The 23580-nt window shown below is 39.7% G+C and overlaps 1 protein-coding gene across 3 annotated transcripts; it reads left to right on the top strand.

Annotated features, from left to right (window-relative positions):
- The first annotated feature begins 1464 nt into the window (after positions 1-1464).
- On the top strand, positions 1465-23409 carry LOC104605240 (Signal recognition particle, SRP9/SRP14 subunit). 3 transcript variants are annotated; one of them, XM_088896500.1, is made up of 5 exons: positions 1465-1617; positions 2282-2375; positions 2498-2607; positions 22475-22518; positions 23032-23409. In XM_088896500.1, exons 1-5 carry the CDS (start codon positions 1501-1503, stop codon positions 23216-23218), a joined length of 552 nt encoding a protein of 183 aa, XP_088752626.1. In that variant the 5' UTR covers positions 1465-1500; the 3' UTR covers positions 23219-23409. The 3 variants fall into 3 exon arrangements, with proteins under 3 accessions (XP_088752626.1, XP_010268223.1, XP_010268224.1); XM_010269921.3 differs by lacking the exon at positions 22475-22518 and having other exon boundaries at positions 1466-1617; positions 22980-23409; XM_010269922.3 differs by lacking the exon at positions 22475-22518 and having other exon boundaries at positions 1472-1617; positions 23025-23409.
- Positions 23410-23580: the final 171 nt, after the last annotated feature.

Raw genomic sequence — 23580 nt, 5'->3', positions numbered from 1 at the left:
CGCCACCAATCATCCCTCTCTTCCTCTCTCTCATGTTGCTGATCACCCCTCCTTGGCTCCTGCCTCTCTCTTGCCCAGATCTTTGTGTGAAGCCGACCACCGCACTCTCTCTCTCTCTCATGTTGTCAATTACCCTTCTTTGCTTCTCTCACCCAGATCTTCGATTAAAGCCAATTACCGCACCGATTTCTCATATCTATTTGCCTAGATCTTTGATTAAAGACGATTGTTGCACCGATTTCTTAGATCTATGGAAGGTGAACGCTGCACCATCACACTCTCTTTGATATTGAAGATGGCTATTGCATCGACTCCTTAGATCTATGGAAGGTAGGCATTGCACCAGGCATCACCCCTTTCCCTGTCTCAGATATTGAAGTTGGTTGCACCGATTTCTCATATCTATTCGCCTAGATCTACAATTAAAGACGGTTGGTGCACCGATTTCTTAGATCTATCAAAGGTGGATGTTGCACCATCGCACTCTCTTTGATATCGAAGATGGCTGTTGCATTGACTCCTCAGATCTATAGAAGGTAGATATTGCCCCAGGCATCACCCCTCTCTCTCTCTCTTAGATATTGAAGTTGGTCGCTACATCACCACCACCACCCTCTCTCTTGATTTGAATTGGCAAACACACAACTACACTCTCTTCCTCACTTAGATCTCTAGGATGAAGATTCAAATCTTGGAGCCCATCTGTCGGAGTAATACATTGTGTTTCAACCTGATATTGTCATTGTTTTAGGGTATTATGATAAAAAAAATCAATTACTGAAGCTAAAAAAATGTAAAATTTCCATTTTACATGAAAAAGTTTTTTATTTTTTTACATTGGTGCGATCTAATATGAATATTATCAAATGACAAAATGCCATGAAAAAACTTTTGATTTTTTTCTAATATGATTTTTTTTTGCAGTTTCTGATTTTTTCCAAAATATTCCTTTTGAAAAATTTATCATTTTCTTGTTTTTTGCATTTCTTTTACTTTTTTGCTATAATATATAGATTTTTGAATATTCTATCATTTTATGTATTTTGTAGTTTCTGTTTTATCCAAAATTTATATTTTTTTGAGTTTTTTGTCTTTTCCAATTTACTTGTATTTTTTTTGTTGTAATTTCTAATAATGTTCATCATTTCTTGTGTTTTTATGTATTTTATATTTGAAAATATTTTTGAAAATTTTATGTTTTTTCATATCCTTTTAGTTGAAATATATATGTGTATTTACATTTTTCTGTAATTTTTTTTTGCAAATTTTTATAATTTCTTGTATTTTTTACAATTTCTAGTGTTTTACATGAAATATATATTATTTACCATTTTCTGTGTTTTTATAGGTTTTTACTTTTTATTTGAAAAATTGAAACTTTTTATATTCGTTTATTCTATGTTTTTATGCAATTAAAATAGAAAAAAAAACCTACTTTAAATTAGAGGGTCAAATGAAGATGAGTGAGGGTCAGAGTGGCAAATGGATTAGCGGGTCAATATGGTGGGTTCCCTAGCCCAACCCACCCATTTGCCACCCTACTTTAAGCTCCGTAAGGTCTCAAGCAAGTCAGCACGAGAGAGAGAGAGAGAGCCTTCACTGTTCGCCTTCGCCATGGTAAATTTCCATGCTCCTATCTGAAAAATCTCTTGTTTCCGTTTCCCTTTTTCCTAAGCTACCAGTCGAGTCCGGTCGTATTGTTTTGGGTTTCTATTTTCGTAGGGTATTCGTGATTTTCGATTTTACCCATGGTCGATCATTGGAGTTTATTTGTTTTGAATTCCAATCCGAGATTTATCTGGAAAATATGCTCAGGGTTTCGTCATTGTTACTTGCTCTCAAGCTTTAAGAATTTGAAGATTGCTGTGATAATGAGTTCTTGCTGTTTTTTGTATTGTTCATGTTTTAGCGCATCAAATTGATGCCAGTATTTCGTTTGTGCTTTTATGTGGAGAAATTTGTGTCATTCTTTTGGTCAGCTTATTTTTTTTTGTGCTTTTAATGTTCCATAGTTTGATTTGGAAGAGAACTTGCAACCCAATCAAAGTTGAAGCAAACAAATGATCCCCTTCTTCCTCCCTTTTTTGCTTCGCTTTTGGGAGTGGAGGCCTTCGATTTCCTTCTATAGTTATTATTTCTCTTAATCAAGTCTATATAAGCACAGTAACCATCTTCTTTTTCCCTCTAAGAATTTATTCGATTATATTTGGTTGAGCTTGAATATTTTTAGGATCACTGAACTTTAGTGTATTTTGCATGTTTTTTCTGTTGATTTTGTTAGGTGCTTCTGCAGCCGGACCCGTTTCTTAATGAGCTCACAAGCATGTATGAGCGTACCACAGAGCGTGGCTCTGTCTGGGTCACCTTGAAACGCTGTAAGTATATTCTACACGATGTTTGTATTCCTCATCCTTTTGTGAATTTTCCCCTTATGTTAGATAAACGAAATGCACTTATCTTTTGTTGTTTAATTCCAACTCGTATTTGTGTCTATTAGCATCCATGAAGTCTAAGGCAAAGAGGAATAAAATGACAAGTGCGGGTGAAACAATTGAATATCGATGCCTTGTTCGAGCTACTGATGGCAAAAAGACCATCTCCACTGTGGTATAGTTTCTGTCTGTTCCTTTTTCTATTTTCTTTTATTTCTTTTATCACTTTGTCTGCAGTTATTTTGTTTTAACGTTGAGCACACTCCTATTCTCATGTTTACCATTCAATGATTAAATAAACTATATTTAGCATTTAATAATTTGTTAATATTGCAAAGAACCATGTGCACAAACCATATATTTTACCATGGTCCAGCTGAGCACTTTCAAAAAATTGTTGTCACTTGTCACAAGTTATTGGAGAGTTCGGGGAGATTGAAACTTGCTAATCTAAATTGGAGGGTTGAATGGTCATTTAAGCAAAATTCTAAGGCTTATTTTAAAATTAGATTTTGGTTTGCATTTTGAGCAGGTTAGTAATTTCTTTTGGAGCAAGCTAAAGGCTATGTAGTATATATAGGGTTTTCCATGAGAAGAATTATGGTTTTTAATTTTACCGAAACTTCAGGACATTTTGGTTGCTTTTTGGCCAAGTACAATTGAAATCCTAAATTTTTGGTCTTTTCAACTTTTATTCAAAATTAATGAACTTCAATGAAGTTTTGGCTTATTTCACCAAAAAATTGTCAAACACTAATGAAAGAAAATAAAAAAAAATACAAGTTCATAAGACTTTTGTTTGGAAAAGTTACATCTCTAATAATTCTGCAATTACTAAAACTCCCCCATCTTTTTTTGGTAGGATTACCTTTCCATCATTCCACCATTAGTTGCAGTCTTCTTATAAGAGAAAAATGGATCTAAATATTTTGTAAAACTGAAAGTTTCTCCTGCTAAGATAGCAGATAGTGTGTCAATTGCTGAGTTTTCTTTTCTTTTGTGAAAAACTGCTGAGGTTGGGTGTTGGGGGGGGGACTGCATTCCCAGAAAAGGGATCAATTCTTTGACATTCTTTTCAGGCTACATTCTCTATGGATATCATACAGAAGCAAGTTTAAATGCAGCACTAACAATGCTATGAATGGTTTTCCTGAGGGAGAATAGCCACTCCAAGAGCATTGCACAAACCCATCAAAGTAGTATATGCATCAGGAGTATTTTGGGAACTGGTGTAATGTGGTAGTTAAAGGGCTAAAACTGGTGGTAAAAGAAACAGATCACTTGCTGGAGAGATGGAGGGTTTTGTGGAGGCAACAAGGTGGAGGAAATCCTTGAATGTGGAGGCTAAAGACTTTATCTTCAAAGAACTAAGAATCAAGGGGCACTACAGCTTGAAGATAAGGGAGGTGAAGAAGGCCACAGTTCTAGTGGAAGGCTTAGAGTAAATAGAATGGTTGAAGGATTTTTTGCACGAAGCAGCAACAAAAGGAAAACAGATATGCTGGAAGGAAAATAACACAAAATCGGGCAGAAGATATGTTGTGGAAAGTAAACAGAATGCTAAAGGTTCATTCGTATCTCTTTCAGAGTTCTTTGACAAAGGAAGGAAACAAATGGTCTGTTTCCCTGCAGGGGAAAATAGTCAAGGATGGCGAGGAGTGACTGAGATCTTGACTGGCTTTATAGATCAAAGGAACCCAGAGATGAAGGAGATGGTGGAAGCTGCAGAAGTAGATAAGGGTCTTTATGGGTGAAGTCATCAGTGATGGAGGGGGAGACTCCCAACCGGGGTTTTCTAGCCATGGCAAACAGTAAGAGTAATCCAATACTGAAAACACATTTCAGCAAAAATCACTGGAACAATATGTTAGTGGTTGAAGCAAAGAATCTGATTATAGATTGGAGGAGGATTGCAGACATGTTGATTTGTAAGTTGGGACTAAGGAAAACAGTCATATTTACCCCCTTCGAAAAAATGTAAGGCAGTGCTAGATCCTCTTGAAAACATGTTGGATGTTGAGGCTCTAAGCATTCAAGAGGGCAAGGAGATCTTCACTGTGTACAGATGGTCTTCCAGTCTTCCTCTTCTAATTCAAAAACTTTTTCCATTGAAGATGAAGTGATAGTCAGGGTGATTGGGTTGCCGTTCCATCTTTGGAAACATGAAGTAGCAGTCTCCAATCTCCTTTGCTTTGTTGTGTGGAGCTCGTCTGGTGGGGGAATTTTGGGGAGATTTGAGATTTGCTGCTTTGCTGTTAGATGGAGTCAAACTAGAGGAGATACGTAGGAAGGTCGCTCTTCAGGTTGAAGGACTGCCATTACAGGTGTGATTAGCTTCTTCCATTGAAGCTTCTCTATGGTCAGAGGCTAGATAGGAAGAATATGTACGGTGGAAGAACAAGCCCTACATGGATGGCTAGGATTGGAGAATCATAAGATGGAAAGTTGCACTATAATAGGCAAGCAAAACATCGGCTACTCAAAAGATATGGGCAGTAAGGAAGGTCAAATACGTGGGACACAAGGCAAGGGCCTGACAGTAAAAAGATCTTTTACTCAGGTGCTAGTCTCTGGTGCCAAAATTATGAATGAGCTAGACCAGTTAGTTTTAAAAGAAAAAACCAGATTGGATAAGGAAACCAAACTGGCTCTTGAGAGAGTTGAGCCGTTGGGTCAAGCTGAGGGGGGTGGTTCCTTAAAAAATCACGTGACTGAGCAATTAAGTGGGGCTGGGCCTATTATTTCAATTGAGCCCTCTCAAACAGGAAAGTCTCTTAATGGGATGAAGGAAGCTGGCCCATATTTTAAGTTATCACATGCATCTTTAAGAAGATGTGACCGAGGAAGGATCGATGTTAGACAAATCTAATCGTCTCCATTGTGCTCTTCCATCTCTACGAAGAAATTCAACCAGAAATTAGGGTTGTTATAGTGGGTTCCCTCGAAGACACTGTCGTGACTCTCCAAAGACTGGCACAATCCAAGATCAGTTCGATGAAGCGACCTTGAAAACTGTGGAGAAGATCTGCCAACTGAAGCTGAAAGTGACTCAGATTCAGATATAGACAGCACGATCAGTATAGGAAGCTTAAATCTGCAAGATTCGAAGGATTTGTGGGAGGAAGAAAGTTTAAACATTGTTGTTCTGTTCCCAAATGAGGAAATATGTGTTTCGGAAGGATGTGGAAAAGGGGAGGAGCGGAATAAAGCGGAAGATAAGGCTGAAAAGTTAAAACTCGAACAACCGATGCACCACACAAGGATGATGGGAATTTAGCAGCAGCTATAGAGAATGGTCAGGGTACAACTCTTCTTGCAAACAAATCCTTTCTAGAAAACTGGCATTTAACGATGTTCGGTTTGGAAGGGCAGGATTATACTCTAAAGGTTAACAAGAAAACACTCAGAAAGGAAAATGCACCAAAGCTTTCTTCATCTGTAGGGATTGAAAAGGTTTTGATTGAACCAAGTTTATCTCAACAACCAAATCAGAAAGAGGGAAGGATCTCTAGTCAAAATTCTGTTAATGATATCCCAACACAACTTGTTGACCATTCATCTCTTGCTAGGCCAAGTATGTTTGTCCATTCGGGTTTTGTTACTAGTCTAGGTTTTGTGCTTGAAACAGGTATCCTGGCATCATAACTAGAGAGAACAGCCGGAGGTGAAGGAGTAGAAGTTGAAAGGGTGAGGTTTGAAACAGAGGAAGAAGTTTCATTGTTAGAAAAAAAGACAGGTGGAGGAAGTGGAGAGAATTTGGGAGCAAATCTATGTTTTGTTGGAAGAATATAAACAGAGGAAGAAGTTTCATTGTTAGAAAAAAAGACAGGTGGAGGAAGTGGAGAGAATTTGGGAGCAAATCTATGTTTTGTTGGAAGAATATAAACAGATAGAAGAATTGTTGGAGGAAACACCAAAAAACCAGAACCCCTAGGGAGCAATTGTTGTGAGAAGAAAGGAAGAGGTAAATCTAAGATGCCAGGAAAAGAGACAATTAACAAAAGCAAAAAGAAAAAGAAAAGGTCCGAAGTGGAAAGACTAATTTCAGACATAGAAGGGGACTTAGAATTTAGTGGAAAGAGGGGAGAGGAGGAAGACTCCAATGTGAAGGAAAGAGGGTTGTGGAGGGTCTCATTTTATAACCGAGTTGATGAAGATCATTAGCTGGAATGTGAGGGGTCTAGGAAGTGCAAGGAAAGAAGGTTGATAAAGGATTTGTTGAGGAAGGAAAGGCCTGACATTGTATTGATACAGGAAACCAAACTAATAGATCTAGATTGAAGATGAGTTAGAAGCATGTGGAAAGCAAGAGTGAGTTGGTGTCAACTCCCTCTTGGGGAGCTTCTAGGGGTATAATTACTTTTGGAGAGAGGATGTGGTAGAACATTAGAGGAGATGATAGGTAACTTTTCTGTATCCTTAAGTTCAGGATGGTGGAGGATGGCTTCACATGGGTGTTAACCAATGTGTATGGGCCGGATAATTACAGAGCGCGAAATGAATTGTGGGAAGAGCTCTATGGAATTCAAGGATTATGGAAAGGCCCTTGGTGCTTGGGTGGAGACTTCAATGTAACAAGGTTTCTAAATGAGTCAAACAATGCCCAACAATCTATCACAACTAGTATGTGGAAGTTCAATGAATTTATCAATAGTTGTAATTCGAAAGAGTTCCCTATTCTACAAGCCAACTTTACTTGGTCCAATTTCTAGGAGAATCCATCTTGTTTAAAACTAGATGGATTCCTTTTCAATGAAAGTTGGGAAGCACACTGGAGGGGTTTGGTGGCTAAAGCTCTGCATAGAGTTACCTCAGATCACTATCCCATAGAGCTAGGCCAAGAGACCCTTTGGCTTGGAACTAAACCTTTTAGGTTTGAGAACATGTGGTTGACACACTTGAACTTTGTGCATAAATTTGAGGAATGGTTGAGAGAAGAGATTAGGGGAGTGAAGTGGAAAGGGGTTAGATTTCATAAGAAATTAAAAAGTTTGAGATCCAAAATAAAAGATTGGAATAGGGAGGGATTTGGTAGATTGGAAGAGCTAAAAGCCAGGTTGTCATTCCAAATTGAGGATTTAGATTCAAAGGAGCATCAAAGGACCATGAGTGCACAAGAAAGAGAATTGAGATGGAAGTTGAAGAAAGATTTGGAAGAGGTCCTGTTGAGGGGGGAGATATCTTGGAGGTAAAAAACCTAGGCACAAATGGATCAAATAAGGGGATGGGAATACCAAGTTCTTTCATGCTATGACCAATGGGAGAAGGAGAAAAAATTTCGTTACCAAAGTTAAGGTTGGAGGAGTGGAAATCGAGTCCTAAGAGGATATATGCTTTGCAACTCACTTCAAATCCATTTTGAGCAGGCCCTTGGAGAGGTGGGTGAGAGTGGAAGATCTGGATTGGCCAAGTCTATCAGCCATTGAGGCGGGTTGGTTGGAAAGAAATTTTGAAGAGGAGGAGGAGGAGGAGATAAGACAAGTTGTCTTCTCTATGGACAGATCAAAGGCTCTTGGACCAAATGGTTTTACTATGGCTTTCTATCAAGAGTGTTGGGACACTATTAAAGAAGACTTGTTTGAGGTGTTTAGGGAGTTTGAAAACAACCATGTGATTAGTCGTCGAGTTAATGCCACACTCTTGGCTCTCATCCCGAAGAGATTGGATGCCAAACACCCTAAAGATTTCCGGCTGATTGGTTTGGTGACTAGCATCTATAAGATTATGGCAAAACCGCAAAAGTGCTTTCATTAAGGATTAAAAAGGTCCTTTCCTCTCCCATTGCTCAAGCCCAAGGAGCCTTTGTACAAAGATAGGCAGATAATAGATAAGATCCTTATAGCAAAATGTGTGGAGGAAATGAGGAGATTAGGCAATCAAGGTTTCATTTGTAAGTTGGATATTGACTAGCATCTACAAGATTGTGGCAAAAGTGCTTTCATTGAGGATTAAAAAGGTCCTTTCCTCTCTCATTGCTCAAGCCCAAGGAGCCTTTGTACAAGATAGGCATATTATAGATCAAATCCTTATAGCAAATGAATGTGTGGAGGAAACGAGGAGATCAGGCAATCAAGGTTTCATTTGTAAGTTGGATATTGAGAAGGCCTACGACTTGGTGGATTGGAATTTTCTATTAGAAGTGTTAAGAAAATGTGGATTTGGGGATAGATGGTGCAGGTGGGTGAATGGATACATAACTTGTCATTTTTCAGTTCTAGTTAATAGAGGGGTCAATGGTTTTTTTTTTCTAGCATGTGGAGGGCCAAGGCAAGGAGATCCTCTTTCACCTTTCTTGTTCACACTTGTGGTAGATGTGTTCAGTAGAATGATTTTTAAAGCAGTCAAGGAAGGATTGATAAGTGGTTGGAAGATAGACATGAATAATGTCCCTGTGACTTATCTTCGGTTTGCCGATGATATTATCATTTTTTTTTTGTGAAGGGAGAGACTTTAGGGAGAGTGAGAAACCTAAAAGATCTTACTGTTGAAATAATTTAGTTATTTGTGTTAGGGTCTGTTTGGCTAGGTAAAGCGTTTTTTATTTCTATTTTTTTTATTTCTGTTATGTTTGTTATTGTATTCACTTACAACAGGGGCACAAGGGTCTTTTCCCTTCTTATTTCTGCCGCCCTATATAATAAAATAAAAGCTGGCACCGCCAACACTGTTCTATTGCCAATCTCTTCTCTTCTCTTCTCCCTTCTCTCTTCTTCTTCTCTTCTCTTCTCTTCTCTTTCTCTTATTTCTGGTCGGCCACACTATCAAGACTTACTAAATCCTTTGAGTTTGCTTCAAACTTGACAATTAACTTTGACAAAAGTTGTGTGGTTGGAATCAATTTGGAGGTTTGGGAGATAGAGTCTGTAGCAGGTTGTCTAGAGTGTTTTGTCTGATTGGCCTTTAACCTACTTGGGTCTTCTATTAGGAGCTAACCCAAAAGAGGTTGGCAACTTGGAAGAAAAGTTACATTTCATTAGGGGGTAGAGTGACCTTGATTAGGGCGGCACTTGCTAGTGTTTTGGTTTATTTTCTCTTAGTGTTCAAGATACCCTCAAGGGAAGAAGCTAGAAAAGGTGATGAGGGATTTCTTGTGGGAGCCAGGGGAAGCGAAGAAGGATCATCTAATTAAGTGGGAGGTAGTCAACAAAACTAAGGAAGAAGGGGGATTAGGATTAGGTAACCTAGTTCTTAGGAATGAAGCTCTACTAGGGAAGTGGCTTTGGGGATGGCCGTTGGAGAGAGAGAGAGGTTGTGGCACAAGGTGGTGACTAGTATTCATGGATGTTCGCAGAATGGTTGGGATGTTGGGGTATCTCGACGAGCGACTCTTGCAACACTTTGGAAGGCTATATAATGAATCCTTCCCCAATTCCTCAATATGGTCAGGTATGATGTTAATTTTGGAAATAGTGTTCTTTTTTGGGAAGACATTTGGGTAGGCAACCAACCTCTTAAAGACCTTTTTCCCTCTTTTTACTCTCTTTCCCTTTATAAGAAAGAGCCGGTTTGCAATGTTATTTCCTCCCTAGCTTCTTCTTTGGCCTTAAACTGGGATTTTGGTTTCCAAAGAGGGTTACGTGATGATGAAAGTGCTTGTGTTTCAGAGCTGTTGTCTTTACTTGAGTTTGTTAGCCTAGATCCTCTCAAACCTGACACAAGAATTTGGACCCCTAACCCAAAGGCATTTTCACTTGCTCTTCTTTCTTCAAATCCCTCTACTCCACTTCTGCACCCCAGAACTTCCCAGTTGAAGAATTCTGGACTAGACCCATTCCCCCAAAGATTGCTGTTTTTTGATGGGAAGTTTATTATGGTAAGATTAATACCTTTGAAAACCTGCAAAAGTGGAGACCAAAATGGTGCTTATCCTCTAATTGGTGTGTTCTTTGTAAAGCTCAGAATGGGGACTGTCACCACTTACAGATCTCTTTCTCCTTTGCTGCAGCTTTATGTAATTGGATTTTTATGTTGTTTGAGTGTAGGTGGAACCTGCCATATGATATTAGCCTGCTGTTTAGTCCGTCTACTTTTGAATGGCACACAAAGAGAGGGAGAATTGTGTGGGAGTGCATAAGAGCAGTTTTGTTGTGGACTGTTTGGGAAGAAAGGAACACCATTTTTTTTTGTGAAAAAGAAACGAGTTTTTTGGAAGTTAAATAATGTATTTTGACAAGGGCAATTCAGTGGCTGAAAACTTTAAATCTCTTTGATGCATACTCTTTCGATGACCTATGGTCAATAGGGGTGTTCACGGTCTGGTTCGGTGCGGTATGGAGAAGATCTGAGACCAAACCAGTAAATTATGGTTTGAGAAATTTCTAAATCGAACCAAACTGTTTTGGTATGGAAACCAAACCAAATCAAACCAAACCGTTTTATTATGGTTTAGTGCGGTTTCTAATACGGTTTGGGGACTTTGGACCATTCTATGGTTCTTTTGGGCTTAACCCAATTAGAAAGCCCAAATAGCTCCCCTAAAAATTAAAACAAAAAACTTATATTTATTATTTTATTATAAAATAAAGAGTTCATTATATATTTATAATTTTGCGAATTCCATTTAGATATATTATATATAATGTTTATATATCATATATTCATATTATATATATGTACATAAAATTTCGGTTTGGTTTGGTTATGGAGAAGCTGGTTAAGAACAGATGTGGTTGAATGGATGCCACTTGGGGAGGTGTTTATTAAGCTGAACTTTGATGGGAGTAGCCGAGGTAACCCTGGACCTTCAGGTATAGGAGTTCTGAGAAATAAAGACAATAGCATTATATCTTTGTATTCAGGTCCTGTGGGTGTGGAGGATTCTTTAAGGGCCGAATTACTTGCTACTGTACAAGGAATCCAGCTCGCAAACTAGATAGGAATAGAGCATCTGCTTATTGAAGGGACTCCCAGGTGATAGTGGGTTGGTTGCGGGATCCAGATTCTGTGATCTGGGACTATAGAGATCTTTTCAAAGAAGTTAAATGGCTAACAAGGAATATGACAATTAGAGTTCTGAGGGTAGGCAGATCAGCAAACTCAATGGCTGACTCACTTGCAAAACTCGAGATCCATACCACTCTTCTGATCACTTCCAACAGCTTCCATATCTTTTCAAAGTATTTCAAACACCAAAAAATGCCAATAGAAATACACCTAGAGTCAATAGCACCTCCAATACTGTCATTGTAGTGCTCCAGTGAATGTACCATTTGTAATCTGAAGAGCTATACTCGAAGTAGCAAAGAAGAGAAGAGAACCACAGAACTGAAGAGAATGTCGAACTGTACTAGGCAGTCGACCAGTCTTTTATTTATAGATGAATATAGTACAAGGTACAAGAAATTACTGGGATGCCCCTGATTAGTGTGATGGGACACCCAGATGACTTAAATCACTAAACAGGATTAGGCCCATTAACACAAGCCCAGTTACAAGATAAGTTAAACATAAGACTGGGCTAATAAGAACTTTTATTAGCCGAACATCACTCTAACATTCTAACACTCCCCCTCAAGCTAAGCATGGATATCAATCATGTTTAGCTTGCCAAGTATGTCCCTGAACTTTGTTGATGCCAACCCTTTTGTTAATACATCTGCAATCTGCATCTCTGATGGAGTATAAGGTACACAGAGTTTTCCAGAAATAATTCTCTCTCTGACAAAGCGTCGATCAATTTCAATATGTTTTGTCCTATCATGCTGTACGGGATTGTTGGCAACGTTGATAGCAGTTTTATTATCACAATACAGCTTGAGAGGACCCTCAGTCTTGATACCAAGCTCATTAAGGAGAGTCCTGAGCCATAAGAGTTCAGCAACCCCGTGTGCCATAGCCCGGTATTCTGCTTCTGCACTTGATCTAGCCACAACATTCTGCTTCTTACTGTGCCATGTGACTAGGTTTCCTCCCAAGAATGTATAGTAACCTGAGGTTGATTTTCTGTCTCCAACAGACCCAGCCCAATCAGCATCAGTGTAGGCTTCAATTTCAAGTCTGCTGTTTTTTCTGAATAGAATTCCTTTCCTTGGGCAAGTCTTCAAGTATCTGAGGATTCTTTCCACTGCTCTCATATGAGGGGTCTTTGGTGAGTGCATGAATTGACTGACAACATGCACTGCATAGGCAATGTCTGGCCGAGTAAGGGATAAGTATATCAGTTTTCCTACCAACTTTTGGTACCTTTCCTTATCACAGTATTCCTCACCCATTGATTCTTGTAATCCATGGCTTGGTTTTATTGGAGTGTCTGCTGGCTTGCACCCCATCATGCTTGTTTCCTCTAGGAGATCTAGCACATACTTTCTTTGACATATGTAGATTCCTTCTCTTGATCTAGCAACTTCAATTCCAAGAAAGTATCTCAGATTTCCCAGGTCTTTGATCTCAAATTCTAAAGCCAAGAACTCCTTCAGCCTCTTCATCTCTTTCACATCATTTTCAGTAATCACCATATCATCCACATACACAATGAGTGCTGTAAGTTTGTCATCCTGTCTCCTTGTAAACAATGTATGATCTGCACTGCTCTAAGTGTACCCTACTTTCTTCATGGCCAAACAAAGTCTTTCAAACCATGCTCGGGGAGATTGCTTCAAACCATATAATGCTTTCCTTAGTTTACATACCTTCTTTCCAACATCATATCCAGGTGGGGGTTCCATGAATACCTCTTCATGAAGATCACCATTTAGGAAGGCATTCTTCACATCCAGCTGATGAAGTTCCCAAGAGAATTTTGCTGCTAGTGACAGTAGAACCCTGATTGTGTTGAGCTTTACTACTGGGGCAAATGTTTCCTTGTAGTCAATTCTTTCATTTTGTGTAAATCCCTTTGCCACAAGTCTGGCCTTGTACCTCTCAATTGACCCATCTTCCCTGTGCTTTACTGTGAATACCCACTTGCACCCAATAGTGCCTTTCCCTTCTGGCAGGTCCACCAATTCTCACGTCCTTGCTTTCATTAGGGCTTTCATCTCCTCATTCATGGCTTCTTTCCACCTTGGATCAGATGCCGCCTCTGAATAACTGGAAGGGACACATACAGAGGAAAGAGCAGACACAAAGGAATGATAGGTAGGGGATAAGTGTGAGTAAGAAACCTAATCAGCTATGGAATGCCGAGTGGTACAAGAACGAACAGGCTTACGGAGAGCAATAGGAAGATCCAAATCTGAATTGAGTGAGTCAGAATTACCTTGGATTGCAGAGACAGATTGATCTGAGTTCAACTGGTTGCAATCATGAGGTTAAGGGGCTTTCTTCCTTCTACTATATGTAAGTATCTCTTTCTCTTGTTTACTGGAACCTTCAGAAGTATCAGCCGAATCTGGAGAAGCAACTGGCACAGTGGAAGTCTCACTAGGTTGACTCGGAATGTTACAGCTAGTAGTAGTGGAAGGTGATGAGATGGGAACAAAAAAGAAGGGAGAATGAGAATCCTCTTCCAACCCACTACTCTCTCCCTGAAGAGGATTCTGAGAAGATTGGAAATAGGGTTGAGACTCAAAAAAGACTACATCCCTGGTGACATATTTTTTCTTGGAGACAGGATCATAACACTTATACCCCTTCTGCGTAGGAGAGTACCCCAAAAATATTCCCTTTGTAGCCTTAGGATCCAGTTTTGTCTTCTTTGGATCCTTCACATGTATGAAGCATGTACAGCCAAAAACCCGCAGGGGAAGAGGAAATTCTGGAAGAGTGGGACACAAAACAGAGAAAGGGGTCTTCATACCCAGTACCTTGGATGGCATCCGATTTATCAGGTATGATGCAGTGAGAACAACTTGAGACCAATATTGCTTGGGCACATTGTGCTGGAAAAGAAGGGCTCGAGCTGTCTCCAATAGATGCCTGTTCTTGCGCTCAGCAACCCTATTTTGCTGAGGGGTGTAAGCACATGATGATTGATGTAACATGTCTGCATCTTCCATGAATGAGTTCAGGGATCTTTCAAAGTATTCAGCTGCATTGTCTGAACGGAATTGCTTGATCTTTTTATCAAATTGTGTTTCAACCATCTTGCAAAACATCATAGTTATCCGGGGAACTTCATCACGTCCTTTCAACAGATAAATCCAAGTGCACCGAGAATAATGGTCAATAAAACTGATAAAGTAACGGAAGCCATCAATGGAAACAATGGGTGAAGGACCCCAAACATCAGAATGAACCAAATCAAAATGGGCTTGAATTTCATTACTAGAAATTGGATACATTGATTTACATTGTTTTGACATTTGACACACATCACAAATTAAACTCTGACTCGGAATGCCCTTACATAATTCGGGAAACAACATTGCTAAGGAAGAAAAAGACAAATGACCTAGCCTAGCATGCCACAAGTGCAGCCTAGCTATTGACTCCACACTTTCCGGACTATTAGTAGAAGCTTGCAAGGCTGAGTTGACATCTTCATCAAAATAGTAGAGGCCCCCATATTGCAGTTATACTGTCCTGGAAGACACAATGAGAAGGAAAGAAAGTTATACTACAGTTCAAATTTTTCGTAAGCTTTGAAACAGACAACAGATTTGAGATTAGACTAGGAACATGTAGGACTGATTTAAGAGAGAGATCCTTGCTTAGGTCAACCACTCCCTTTTCAGAGATGGTGGAGAGGGACCCATCAGCTACTCTCATCTTATTCTGGCCAGACAACAATTGATATGTAGAGAATAAGGAGGACATATGTGTCATATGGTTAGTGGCTCCGGAATCAATCACCCAAGAGGTAGAATTAATGGAACTAGATGCACTAAATGCGGAGGCTGTACCTGATTTGGCAAGAGAGGTGGAAGCTAAAGAATTGTTCTTCAGATGGGCTAATGCTCGGCTGAGAACCTCGACCTCACTAGCTGTGAAGCCCGAAGTACTTGGTCCAGAGGAGTCGGCAGCCTGCATTGCGGTGGAAGATGACACTGTCTGAATACTCTGTGAGTTGTCACTACTGTTGTTGGTGGCAAGATTCCCACTTGCTGTGTGGCCCTTATGTTGCCTTTTGTCCTTTCTCAGAGCAGCTGGCTTCAGATGAGGGTACAAGACCCAACATTTCTCGTTTGTGTGTTTCTCACCACTACAATGTGTACACTTGAGAGACTTCTTGTCTGAAAATCTATTCCCCTTAGTGGAGACTAAGGCTGAATGTTCTCCAAGTAGTTCTGTTGACTGTGTTTGGGAGTCAACTTGCATCTCCTTTCTCCTTACTTCTTCATTCCTCACCAGGTAGTAGACATGGTGAAATTCAGGTAATTCATCTCTCCCTAGAATCTGTGACCTTATACCTTCATATACAGGGTCAAGTCCCGCCAGAAACTTGAAGGCTCTGCCCTCCTCAATCTGCTTGTCATGCCTCCCCTTATCATTAGCATTTTCCCAATCCAAAATCAAATGGTGGTCAAGCTCTTCCCAGAGGCCTTCAAGTGTTGCAAAGTAGGTTGCCACGGACATGTCTCCTTGCCTTAGGGCTGCAATGTCTTGGTTCAGCCTGTAGATTCTAGCATTGTTCTTTTTCTGGCCATATGTCTTAGATACTTTCTCCTAAATTTTAGCAGCTGTGGGGAAGTGATGAACAGTTCTGGCCACCCTAGGAGTCATAGAGGCCAGCAACCAAGACATGACAGTGGCATTTTCCTTGCGCCACACGGTGTATTCAGGACTGCCAATTTCTGGTTGTTTCTTGTCTCCATCCAAATAGCCTGTGAGCTCACGAGAGGTAATGAACAGCATTGCTGAGACAGACCACTCTCTGAAGTTATACTCGTCTAGCAGCACACTTGTAATCTGCAAGCTGTGCAGATTAGGGTTTTCCAGGTTTGAGGACCTTGTAACAGGTCTGTTATCTCTAGAGGAAACTTCACCGGATAGTGAGGACATCCTGACTTCAGTCCAAGAGTTGTTCACAGTGCTGTAGGTGGTTCTGTTTAGGACTAGCTGAAGTGGTCACAGTGCTGGTAGAAGTGTCCACAGTTCGGGTACTGTGCAGTGCTGTTTAGGACTGGTCGAAGTAGCAAGTAAGGGGCTGTAACTGAACCAGTTCACAGTGCTAGTAACTGAAGTTACTTCAGTTAGGGCTTGTTCTGCGACCTGAAGTAACTGTGCAGTGCAGTAACTGAAGTTCACAAAGTAGGACTGATAACCGACCTGAAGAAAATCTGTAACTGAAGTTACCACAGTTCTGCGCAAGTCTTGCTGGGGCACGAAGCTGCAACTGTAGAGAAGGCTAAGTCTTTACCACTTGTTCTGCGCAAGTCTTGCTGGAGCACGAAGCTGCAACTGTAGAGGAAGCTCTCCCCCTTTCGGCTAGTGCTAGGACTGCTAAAATCAGTCCTTAACTAGGTCTGTCCTATACAGACCTCTCTTAGTAGCCCAATAGCTACTATTTGCTGGAGATAATCTAGTAGGACATCTACTTCTGGGTCTTACTTCCCTTGAGTCCTACAACCAAGAGAAACCCTAGGTTCGAACTTGCTTTACTCTCTTACACTCCTAGGTCTTCACTACAGCAACCCAGAAAAGGAGGAGAGAAGATGAAAAGACAGCAAGAGAAGAGAGTGCGCCTACTGAAACCAGGAAGGAGCTAATGCTCTGATACCATGTAATCTGAAGAGCTATACTCGAAGTAGCAAAGAAGAGAAGAGAACCGCAGAACTGAAGAGAATGTCGAACTGTACTAGGCAGTCGACTAGTCTTTTATTTATAGATGAATATAGTACAAGGTACAAGAAATTACTGGGATGCCCCTGATTAGTGATGGGTCACCCAAATGACTTAAATCACTAAACAGGATTAGGCCCATTAACACAGGCCCAGTTACAAGATAAGTTAAACATAAGACTGGGCTAATAAGAACTCTTATCAGCCGAACATCACTCTAACATTCTAACACCATTAATCTGGAGAAGCAGGAAGGACAAAACCCGACAATCGATCTCTAAAATCAGTCCAATAGACCTCTAAACCAGGTTGATCTCAATAACACACCAATTCAAGTCCACAAAAACTGAGAACCTCCAAAAATACCAACCTTGGAAAGGTCCATCAGAGAATCATCTATTCTCGGAAAGAAGAGAATCACCATAAAACAAGATTGATTTCACTAGGGCAACAATACATATGCATATACCTACTTTATCCCTTCTTTGTTATGCGTATCACTGATGATGATTTGCTTCATTTTTCTTTGCTCTTTTCTCATATTGACAACTTATTCTGGGCTAGGAATAGGAAAAAAATTATCCACAGGCCCATTTTGCCTTTTTTATGGAGGGTTGTTTAAAACTTGATCCGCATTTTGAACCTGAAGCTAAGCTTGCATTTCCACTAGCATTGGAAATGCAATCACCACCAATCACTTTCACCTCATCTCCCATTTCATCTTCATCTTTAATTATATTTTAAACACAATCAAAATCTGAAATTCTGCCCCCTTCTTGATCTCTATCCATGTCATCTTTCATTGACTCTTTTCTTTGTATGTATGATAATCGGATAATATCTCTTTTACCTCTTTTGGGCACTTATTGTAGCCTTTCACATTTCTCCTACCACTAATTATATCTATATGCTTCTTTGCTTTAAAAATCCTTCCATTTTTCACTTTGCCGCAAAATTTGTAAGTGAAGAATTGAGGCACATGGGTTCTTAAGGGAGCACATGATCAATAAGGAAGGGGCAATGATAGATGATTTTTCTGGTCCATCATGTTCTCCTACGATTAGAACTTGATGGGAGGTCGTGGGTCTGGATGTCAATAACAATTTGATAGAGGATCTTCAGGAAGTGAAGGAAAAGGAGAACAAAGGGGGATTTGTTGAAGGGTCCAGCGAGACATAGGCTTTGCGTGTAGGCAACGATTTGCAACAGTTTGGTGAAATATCAAGGAAGGATCTGATTTGATCCTCACAGGTGAAAGGGAGGGAGTTACGAAGGGGTTGGAAGGAGAGGGAGGGGAAGAGGAAAGGAGGAGATCAAAGAAGGTACAAGTGGTGATGAGGATTGCTTGGGGAAAGAGAAGGAAGAGGATGGTTTTGGTAAAGAAGAGGAAGGGAAGAAAGTGAAGGGAATGAGGTTAACAAAGCAAAGGTCTACCAAGGGAGAAGGAAATATAGAGTGAAGCCTTTGGGTTGGTAACCCTATTCTTAAGGATTTCTTTCCCTCTTTGTTTTTCCTCTCCTTGTTCAAAAAGGAACCTATCCAAAGATTTGCTTCCTTCTCTCCGTTGGAACTTTGGTTTGAGAGGAGATTTGAGAGACCATGAGTTTGATCAAGTTGCCTTACTTTTAAAAAACCTTGATTATGTTTTTTTTTTTCTTTTTTTTTTTTAAGATCCCGCTAAACTAGATAATTGGGTTTGGACTCCTCACCCTAAGGGCTTATTCTCTTGTGCTTCCTTTTTCTCTTTGGTGTGCTCTAATTGCACCTCTCTGCCCTTCCCTTCTAAAACCATTTGTTCTAGGCCCCATCCCACCCAAGGTTGGAGCTCTTTGTTGGGAAGTCTTTCATAGAAAATTAAATGCTCTGGACAATTTGCAAAAAGGAAGATCCTTTCTTTGCATTTCCCCCAACTGTTGTATTCTTTGTAAAGCCAATGGTGAGAGCTGTGACCATTTACTAATCTCTTACCCTGTTGTAGGCCTTTGAGAAAGGCTTTTTGTTTTGTTTGGATGTAGGTGGAATTTGCCTTTGCAGGTTAGAAGCTTATTTGACCCTACCACCTTTGAATGGCCTTAGAAAAGGGGCAGAATCTTGTAGAGATGTACTAGAGCTGCCTGCTTTGTTTTGGACAGTATGGGAGGAGAGAAATGCTAGAATTTTTAATGATATGGAAAGAAATGAAGATGCTATTTTAATGATACATTAGGCAAAACCTTGGATTTGTTTTCCTTTTTTCCTTTGATGATATGTGACGGGATTGGGAAGTTGTAACAAAAAGCTCAGATTATGAAACTCAAATTTGATTGTAGTAACTTGGGTAATCCAGGGCCTTCACAAATAGGGGGTGTTTTTAGGAATGCAGAAGGCCATCTATTGGTCATTTATTCAGGTCTTGCAGGAATGGGGGATTCCATCCATGCTTAATTTCAAGCAATGTTGCAGGGAGCACAACTTGCAAGAGAGCTGAACTTTGACAGATTGCTAATGAAGGGGATTCTAAGCTGATGGTTGTGTGGTTGAAGGAATTGGATACTGTAATATGGAATTATAGAGAGGCAGTGAAAAGATTTAAATGGATGACTATGACTATGACTGTAAGAATTCAGTGGGAAAGGAGATCAGCTAATAGGGTGGCAAACTACTTAGCTAAACAAGGGATGCATAAAGATTATCTTTCTTGGGTTCAATTGTCGATCTTATTTGTAATTGAGGCTGCATCTCATTCCTCTATTTGTGAATCTTCACTTCATAATCTGTTACTACTTACTAGCATGAAGTGCACGGATAGGCACAAAGGAAAGTGCATTTCATACATACATGTGCCTGGACCTGGGCTAGTCACACTAAAATGTGCCTCACCTTTGCGCCTAGGTCTGCCTTTTAGAACACTGAGTGAAGAGCTTAGAAAAGATTATGAGGGATTTTCTTTGGGAACTACGGAAGACCAAAAGAGAGCATGTGGTGAAGTGGGTAAGGATGCAACTTGGGTGGGTTGGGTTGGGTTGAGGGTCAACCCAAGTCCAACCCTAAGATTTAGACCGTAGGTTCAGTCTTGGTCCAAGTTGAAGTCAAGCCTCAGTTTATAAACTGAGGCCTAAATTGAGCTAACTCAACACAACTAGGGGTTGGCCTTGGTCAGGCTTGGGCAAATTAGTTGGATTTGAAAGCATTTTTTAATATGTTTTGATATCTGTTTTTTATTTTTTTATCAATAAACATCCACTTTTTATTGGGCTTTATAGCCTAGTTTAGGAGTTGAAAAAGGTATTTTTATATAAATAAAATGGGCTTTATAACCCATTTCCTGACGACCTTTCCCGTTTTAGAATAATTGCCATATCTCTAATTAACCATTGAAATATTTTCATTGAATTCCTATATTTCCAAAACATTGTTTTTGGTTCCTTCAGCCACCCTTCTACCAATTTAGAGTCACGCTCAATTATCAATCTGTCATAATTGAAGTCTCTAGCAAATTGTGCCCCTTGCAGGACTGCTTTGAACTCAGCATACATTGAACCCCTTCTCCAACAGGCCTGAAAATACAGCAAGAATGTGCCCCTTCAGTATTTTTAAAAGCTCCTCCTATGCCAGCCGGCCTTGGGTTTTCAAGACTACTGCCATCAAAATTTCACATGATAAAACCTTCCAGGGGAATCTGGACTGCAACTGGTTTATTCTTCATAATGGAACTTCTTGCTACAGCTTCCCAATTTCACCAAATATCATCAAGAGAGAAGTCTGAGAAAACGTCTAACGATTTAGTCCAATGTATAGTCCTATTTACAACACATTCCCACACTATCTCCTCATTCCTTTCTGTCCCATTGAAAATTCTTTTGTTCCTTTCCTCCCATACTGTCCAAATTAATGCAGCCTGAGTACACTCCCACATAACTCTACCCCTTCTCTTTGGCTGGCTGAAGGCCATAGGCCAAAAAGACTACCAATCTGTGGGGGCACACTCCACCTGTTACCAAAAAGACCAAAAATCTTTTCCCCAATACCTACAACAAAAGGGCAGGAGACTAGAAGGTGGTAACTACTTTCTCCGTTTGATTTGCAAAGGATACACCAATGTGGGGAGATACATAGATGAGGTATTTTTTTGCGGGACATCCATAGTGTTAATTTTTTCATGAAAGACTTCCCAACACAATGCCCCAACCTTGGGAGGAATAGGTTTGGACCAATCACAGGACAAGGTTGAGGGGTGGGGGATGAACACAAGGAAGAGAAAAAAGAGGCACAGGAGAAAACTCCCTTAGGGTGGGGAGTCCAAATCTGACTGTCTGGCTTAGAAAAATCTAGAAAAATAGATAATAGATTTTGGACAAATTAATCCTTCAGGTGCTTTCTCTAGTTCATCCGTTTTTCAGTCCCTCACCTCTTTTCTGCCCTTCTGACATCCTTTTCTAGCAGCAGAAATTTGGATCAAACTGGTACCTCCAAAGATCAGGGCTTTGTGTTGGGAAGTTTATCTTCAGAAAATTAACATTTGCAATGTTTTACGAAGACTCAGACCTAAGTGGTGCCTCTCTCCACATGTGTATTTCCTTTTTAGGGAAAGTGGGCAGTCTACTTTTCATTTACTAATCGCCTACCCGTTAGCTATTTGCGTTTGGGAATGGTTCTCTTCTCTTTTTTGATGCAGGTGGAGCTCTCCAACGGATGTGGTAAGTTTATTCAACCTTTCTTCACTTCGCCTAGAAGAAGGGGGAAAATAATGTGGTGGTGCACAAAGATGGCAGTTATCTAGAAAATTTGGGAGGTAAGGGAATGCAAGGATTTTTCAGAGGAAAGTGGTATATCATAAAGATCTTCATGGTCAAAGTGGTATATCATCATCATCATCCAAGTCTTATCCCAACTTATGGAATCAAGGGGTTGGCTACATGAATCCTGTTTTGCCATTATGTTCTGTTTGATGCCATATCTACGCCCTAGCATGAGCACAAAAAGACAAGTTAGGATCCATGATCATGAGAATTTGACAAAAGCTTTAGTATTGGCTGCCAACCTGATGTAACCCTCCTTTATCTGGGCTTGGGACTGGTGATGTAAGACAAGCTCCCATTGGTGGAGTGCCATGGTCAAAGTGGTACATTGGATTTAAACCATTCATAAAAAGGGAAAATGATAAAAAACATGGAAAAGGTCCTTGATGATTCCCTCTCCCATCTTGATCAGAATTCTTTTTCTCAATTTCAGCTGTATTTTGTCTTTTCATTTATATTTTATATATTATACTCTTAAATTGGAGCATATTTAGAAGGCAAACCAGCATACATTATATCTACCCTGATAATTGGCTTTGGTTATGATGATCTTACACAGTTGCATTTGTCTTCCTAATTTTTCTTTCCTGGCTATTTTTGTAGGCTCCATCTGGTCCATGGTTGGGATGCATTAGCAATTTCTACTAGTTGGGTTAAGCCTCATTATCTATCATGGTGTTCTGAACTATTTCAAGTTCTGCTTATTGTTTGATCTACCATTATCTGTATTGATACTTATATTTTTTTGATCAATAACAGTAATATTCATTAATTAATCAAGAAAAAGGTTACACAGTAGGGGAGCTGAAATATCTTAACTCCCCAAAAATGGCAACATACACCCAATACAAAATAACAACAATTACAACTAAGCCCAAAAAAGGGGGACTCCTTTCACCCCTTGCCTGGCTAAGCCATCTGTGAATGAATTGATATTGATACTTATTTAGTTAATAACATTTTAATATACTGTATAAGAATATTCAATGGTAATATTTTAAAACATGTGCTTCCTAATTAGAAATTCAGAGTACTGTCATATGTATATTTAGCTTTATATGTGTATCATATCTTTTTCCTCTTCCTATAATAGTTTTTGTATGTCTAGATGGAATGCCAATCTAAATTGGTTTTGTTATCCTTTGAGTATAAGCTATCAGCAAAGGACCATCTCCGCTTTCAAGCTTCATATGCTACAATTCTGAAGGCACACATGAGTGCACTAAAGAAGAGGGAGAGGAGGGACAAGAAAAAGGCAGGCGATGGGCAAACGAAACAAGAAGATTTGAAGAAGCCTCCCAAAAAGTCTTCCAGTTAACCCAGGTTTATTCATTCTCCACCCCTTAGACCTCATTGGGATTTCTTTCTTCAGAGGTTCTAACCTACTATCCATGAAATGGGACAAACATAATTATTATTTTGTCTTTTTTCCTTTTATGACTGGTTTGAATGGTGAGGAAGAGAAAACAAAAGGAACTTGTAAATGACTTTCTATTTGATTGAGACATATGAATATATATTTCTTTTCTTGCATGGAATATGGATTGCCATCTTATAAATTACCCCTGAATAACTTCAAGTTTAGATTCTGCAACGAAATAAGAAAATCCAGGCAACCATTTGCTGGCAAATTTGTCTGACCTGGTTGGTCCAGCTAGGAATCAAGCCTAGGCCAACTGAGCTTGGACAAGAATTTTAGTATGTCAATC

This window comes from Nelumbo nucifera, chromosome 1 (assembly GCF_055504915.1).
Source record: "Nelumbo nucifera cultivar China Antique chromosome 1, China Antique-T2T, whole genome shotgun sequence".
NCBI classification, from domain to species: domain Eukaryota; kingdom Viridiplantae; phylum Streptophyta; class Magnoliopsida; order Proteales; family Nelumbonaceae; genus Nelumbo; species Nelumbo nucifera.
This window is presented reverse-complemented; position numbering and strand designations above follow the sequence as displayed.